At 34.3% G+C, this 6,231-nt stretch overlaps 1 protein-coding gene across 1 annotated transcript in view; it reads right to left on the bottom strand.

The window, feature by feature from the left end:
- Nucleotides 1–238: 238 nt before the first annotated feature.
- LRRK2 (leucine-rich repeat kinase 2) overlaps nt 239–6,231 on the bottom strand; it is a 122,851-nt gene continuing 116,858 nt past the window's right edge. The window contains exons 45-48 of the mRNA XM_015566622.1: nt 4,399–4,597; nt 2,778–2,986; nt 1,161–1,232; nt 239–568 (exon numbers count right to left, since the gene is read on the bottom strand). Coding sequence (XP_015422108.1) covers nt 447–568; nt 1,161–1,232; nt 2,778–2,986; nt 4,399–4,597 — 602 coding nt within the window. The 3' untranslated portion in view covers nt 239–446. The remainder of the gene's footprint in view (nt 569–1,160; nt 1,233–2,777; nt 2,987–4,398; nt 4,598–6,231) is intronic.

Raw genomic sequence — 6,231 nt, forward strand, 5'->3', positions numbered from 1 at the left:
TATATTATATGAGAAACTGTCCTAATATTTTTAATCTACTTTGCAGAAAATCTGGAAAGTGATCAACAATAGTCTTGTTTTAAGCACAGACTGTAAAATAAAGTTTACCTTCATTATGGATAACAAAACAATTTTACATGCTGTAAATTTTAGTATAAGTGCTGTAATTTAGTACTTTTTATAGATTTTCTTTCATTACTTAATTCATAAAATTAATTAGGATACATAGGAATTATAATATTACATTTTAAATAGATCTTTTTCAATGGCAACTATTTTTACAATATTTACCTTTAAAATAAAACATATAAACATTCCTTCATATACACATGAGCTACTTCAAAAAGTGGGAATACCCTTTTCATATGTAAACATTTTTTAAAGAAGTATTTACAAGAGAAGAGATTAATTTTCCCATCCAAAGATAAAAATATGTGATATCCCTCTTATTCAACAGTTATTCTTCTCATTCTTTCAGCTAATTCTTTTCTCACTTCAATATGTTTTTCTAAATTTTGCACTTCATGTGGAAGATTGATGTCCCAAATAGACAAGCAAGATTGTAATTCTAGAAAGATGAAAAAAATGAAATAATGTCTCAAAGATGTGCCATAGGTATTTTTATTTTAACTTCATTAATTTATATTCAGTTACTTTGGATAAATGTGTATATAGAAATATACCTACATATAATGTACTAAATTATTGCCATTTATATATAAAGATTCCATTTGAGAAATTTTTTTTTAGTTGTTAAACTAACAACTAAATGTTTAAAAAGAATATGGACCTTTAATAACCTAACATCTAATTTTCTTAAAGAAATAGAGCTTTTCAATCACTGTTCAAAATCAGGCATCAAATGGATAGGTAAGATGCAAGGAAAAGTGTCCACATTTAGTGTAAATTTGGGCTAGTTCTAATTTTATAATGGCTGATATCTCTACTTTGTCATAAAATAAATATTCAACACCCCTAAATCACTGAAAATTAATTTTAAAGATTTATGTCTAAATTATTTGCACTATAAAGAAGCTATCCATTAAAAATGCTTAAAGTCTTATAGCATATGTATTACTTATTATAAATGTATAAAATACATATTATAATCATCCATATCATCACACTATGTTTAGAAAACAATATCCTATTAAACATACCTTTTTGGTGTTGCATATCTTCAGTATTTTTCCAGGTATATCCCAAAACCAACATGGCATTTTTAAGGTTTCCTTTACCAAAATAAAAAAAAAAAGAGGAGTTTTCTGTTAAAACAATATAAGTTGGACTAAAAATGTACAGTTCACATTTTAAGACACAAAACCTTGGAATTTATTATATTTTACTTTTTCAGAGACACCTAATTATATTTAATAAAAAGCTCTCCCAGAAGACCAGAAACTCTTTAAAGTTAGAAAATTTGTGATCCACCCCTTTCTATAATTTTTATTAATTGTGAGAACCTGAGAAAAATAGCTTAACCTTTCTGCAAAATGGGTTTAATATTTATACATTACCCCTCCACCAGAAGTTATATTACATAAGATTGTGTGTGTGAAAGTATTTTGATAAGACACTGGCCAAATGGGAAGCATCTGGATGGAGAACAGCAAGGATGGATACTCTGTCACAAAACCATTCTTCTCCTCAAGTCATTCATTAACTTATTCAACAAATAGTCACCAAAAGTCCCCTATGTGTGAGGCCTAGGCCAGGCCCTAGGAATAAAGGAGTAAACAAACATATGCAAATCCAACCCACAGGACTTCATGTTCTAATGAGGAGATTAGTTACTAATTAGTAACTATGTTAACTAAGCAGAAAATGCAAACCCTTGAGGCAGTATGAAGCATGGTACTTAAGATGGACTAAACATAACTCTAGACCAGCAAGCTGGGAGGAATGTGGCAAATGATGTAGGCTAGAGAGGTGGACGAAGCCAGATCATGCTCCATCTTGTATGTTATATTTAAATTTATCTTTATTTTAAAAATCAATTGAACCAATTTTGTCTCTCCTTAACATATTCCTGTGAAACAATTTACTATTTTCCTCACCCTACCAAACAGTTTATTAATAATCTGCCAAAGCGACACAAATTCTACTTTCACAGAACTTAACCCCATAATGTTACTTTTCTGATAAACTTTGTACATATACTAATATTATTATTTTAAACCAAATAATTAGCGAAAAGTAGACAATGAAATGTGATTATTTATGTAGAAAATATTTTTCATGCACCATCACGATTTCATCGTATTTAAATAGCGAAGTAGGAGCAAGGAAAGATAAAGGCTTGAGTAAAACATCATGATTTGTCAATATTTGTAGAGTGAGGAAGGAGTTCAGCATATCTTGTTACAACAATATAAATTTATTTATAGAATGAAAAGCCAAATGGAATTCTTTAACAAGGGTGGGAAGCTTAAACTATAATAAAAATAAACATATGCTTTAATTTCTTTGGGCAAAAGAAAAAAAATGCTCAACATTGTCCATTTCCCATTTGACCTTAGGTATAAGGAAAAAAGAGGAAGTAAACGCAGACTTGGGCGCTCTTGCAATAATCTGCTTCCCTTATGGGGTGGAGAGCTTCTACTCTCTCCATATCTTTAGTGACCCCATTCAAAACGTGTCCCAGGCCTATGCGGCACTCGGTGAACTTCTGAGACACTTCCAGTGACACTGGAAAGTGAAGGGAAAACTTAAATTAAAGATCAACATAGTTTATAGTCTTAGAGAACATGCGAAAAATCCACAGGAAAGACACGTGCCTATCTGCGCTGTCATCATGACTCGGACAGAGTCACAGAAGTCGTGAATTATACGGATGAGCCTGAGAGTCGAAAGGTCAAGGAGTAGCATGTAGCCTCCCCCGGTTCCAATCCAGAGAGCACTGTTCTTCTGAAGGCAGAGAGTTTTCACTCTCCCCGAGTAAGACATATTGTGTTTGGACTCCTTGTTCACTTCCACCATTTCCTCCCTACAACCATGAAGAAAGTATGCATTAATGCTTTTTCAATGATTAACTGATAAAACAGATGTGTCTATAGATATTCACAAATATATCATATTTTAAATTATGAATACATAATAGTAGACATTATATATCATTAACATTATATGAAACTAATTTTGCTTTACACTGAATGCCACCTGGCCGTATTTTTCTCCTTGAAGCACAAATTATCAAACATAACACAATACCCCTTAACTTCAAGAAATTTTCAACTCAATATGATAAATACAATATCTATAAATAAAAATCCAGTATAAAAAGAATACATTTTTCCCCATAAGAAGGAAAAACGTTATTTTCAAAAGCTTTCCATGAAGTATAAAAGCTTCAACGAAAAATAAAATTATAATCATTTATATGTAAAAGATATCCATACAAACCACTAATTTTCCCCCTAAGCTAATGAATAAGTCATCACAAAAATGAGGTATCAGAAATAAAAGGATCCTAATAATTTTGGATCTTCAGGTGGTAGGAGACCCTTTACCAGGCAGAACTGTCAGCATTTCTGCGTAAAAATCTCCTCCCCAAGCAGAGAAAAACTGTGAGATAAGAAGATCCTAGGAAAGTAAACTTTGAAGTCTCCTTTCATGGATCTAGGGCCTAATCTAAATGTTTTTCAGAGGATAAAAATGTATTCAGTAAAAACAAAACAAAAGTAGAACATGGCTACCAAGTGAGGCTGGCAATGGCCCTATCTCTTTGCAGTAGCAACAAAGGATGTGTTTGATGTCAAATCTGAGGTTGTCTCAGACACGCTCACTGACTGTATCAGACTGAGAGCTGGTTCTCAGGCTCGGGTTTGGTCCTCCCTCTGTAGTTAGTGCATTGGTCAGTCCAGTGCAACACCCACCCCCCCGATATTTTTATATTATTTTACTTTAGAACACAGTATTTTGGGGGCCCAGAGTCTAATTATTAGTAATATTAATACTATAATTCTACTAGATGCACAGCCAGCAATGAATCCAGTATGGTCATTTTTAATAATGTACTATTTTTTCATGAGAGAGTATTCTCTATAATATTTCGAAGAAACCACAAATATTATGCTCCTATTTTTTTTATCCAAAATGACATTTGTTGGATTCCAAGACATGGCGTTGAAAAGCATAAACAATTTTGTTTCTGGGTGTGTGTGTGTTTTTTCCTTTCAACTTTCTATTGCGAGGGAGAAAGGAAGAAATGTAAGTCATACTTGCCCTGTCTGTAAAATTTGAAGTATAAAGACAGCTCTTACCAGCATAAAATAAAGAACCAATGACATTGGACCTATAGTCGCCAATAATGTATTGTACACTTAAAATTTTAAGAGGTGGATCTTGTGCACCTTCTGCAACAAAATAAAATTTAGAAAAAAATCCCAATGAATTTACTTTAAAAAGTGCGCACAGTCTATTAGTTCACAGAGTTTTTCCGTTTTCTTATCCCACACTTCCACAAATGGGCTATTTTTCTTAGCAATGTAGAGAACCCTGTCCGCCACCACTGCTATGATGTTGGAGTCACTGACAGCTGCATAAGAAAACCTAGGAGGGGAAAAAAGAAGGTCACTACTATTCATTTTTCTTCTATTTTAAAATGCAATGTGAGCCTGAATGAGTTCTTTTTTTTTAAAATATATTTTATTGATTTTTTACGGAGAGGAAGGGAGAGAGATAGAGAGTTAGAAACATCGATGAGAGAGAGACATCGATCAGCTGCCTCCTGCACATCTCCCAGTGGGGATGTGCCCGCAACCCAGGTACATGCCCTTGACCGGAATCGAACCTGGGACCTTTCAGTCCGCAGGCCGACGCTCTATCCACTGAGCCAAACTGGTTTCGGCCCTGAATGAGTTCTTAATGCACATAAAATATTAACACCATTTTGGAGAAAAAAACAGGCTAGTGTATTGGCAGGGTTTTTTTTTCCACTTTTCTAATATGAACTAAATATATGTATGGTACTTCACTTATTTTTGGTCACTTTATACTTTTCACTTGAAAATAACATAAATTAAAGATCATAATTAATGTTTATTTCTGGTTTTAATTTTAATTTCAGTTTTATCTTGTTCTTTAATATATATATTTTTTTTATTTCAGAGAGGAAGGAAGAGGGAGAGAGAGAGAGAGAAACATCAATGATGAGAGAGAATCATTGACCATCTGCCTCTTGCACATCCCCTACTGGGGATTGAGCCCATAACCCAGGCATGTACCATGAACAGGAATCGAACTGTGACCTCCTGGTTCATAGGTTGATGGTCAACCACTGAGCCACACCAGCTGGAGCTTATCTTGTTCTTTATAGAATTTTATACTGCCCAAATATCCAAACCATCCTAGTTTCTAAAGGAAATGTCATCATAATATCAGTGACTTTATGATGTGGCAAGAAAATTCCATTAAGTGTTAAAAATGAAGTGTTAGCCATCTATACCTAGAGTTATAAAACGTAAGTTGTTAAAATAAATTTTAGTGGCAACATCTGCAAATATTAAAGCAAAAGGTACCTTTGTATAAACAAAAGCCAGTCAAGTTATAAGAGAAGAAAAAATCCACATCTTTCCCTCTTTGAAAATAAAGAAAAATGACAAGCATTTTAAAATATCAATTTTTCAACCTAGCACATTTGGCATTTTACATATTTTGCAAACAGATTGGCTAACATAGGCTCCATCTGTATTGGCAAACTTCTAGTTAGCCTTTGTGACTTAACTTAAATGTCAGCTCCTGTGAAATTCTTGCCTGACCTATAAAAATAAACTAACCATTCTTTTTTCCACCACTAGTGTAATATTATAGATCTTATCTATATATCTAATAGCATAAGCAACCTGCTGACTGGCCGGTAGCTATGACGCACAATGACCACCAGGGGCAGATGCTCAAACCGGTAGCTATGACACACACTGACCACCAGGGGGCAGCCGCTCAACACAGGAGCTACCAAGCTGTGGTGACTTGGCAGCTGTGATTCTTGGGTGATGCAACCAGAAGCAGAGAGCAGAGAGCCCGATTCCAGAGTGCATCACCCGAGAACCACCCTCTTGCAATCCGGGACCCCTCAGGGGATGTCGGAGAGCTGGTTTTTGTCCAATCCCCACATGCCAGGCTGAGGGATCCCATTGGTGCACGAATCCATGCACCGGGCCTCTAGTTAAAAATAAAATTGCATTAGTGTGTCCCTGATGCTAAATTGTATATGTAAATGCTTAAGACAAA

Source organism: Myotis davidii, unplaced genomic scaffold (assembly GCF_000327345.1).
Source record: "Myotis davidii unplaced genomic scaffold, ASM32734v1 scaffold902, whole genome shotgun sequence".
In the NCBI taxonomy this organism is placed as follows: Eukaryota; Metazoa; Chordata; class Mammalia; order Chiroptera; family Vespertilionidae; genus Myotis; species Myotis davidii.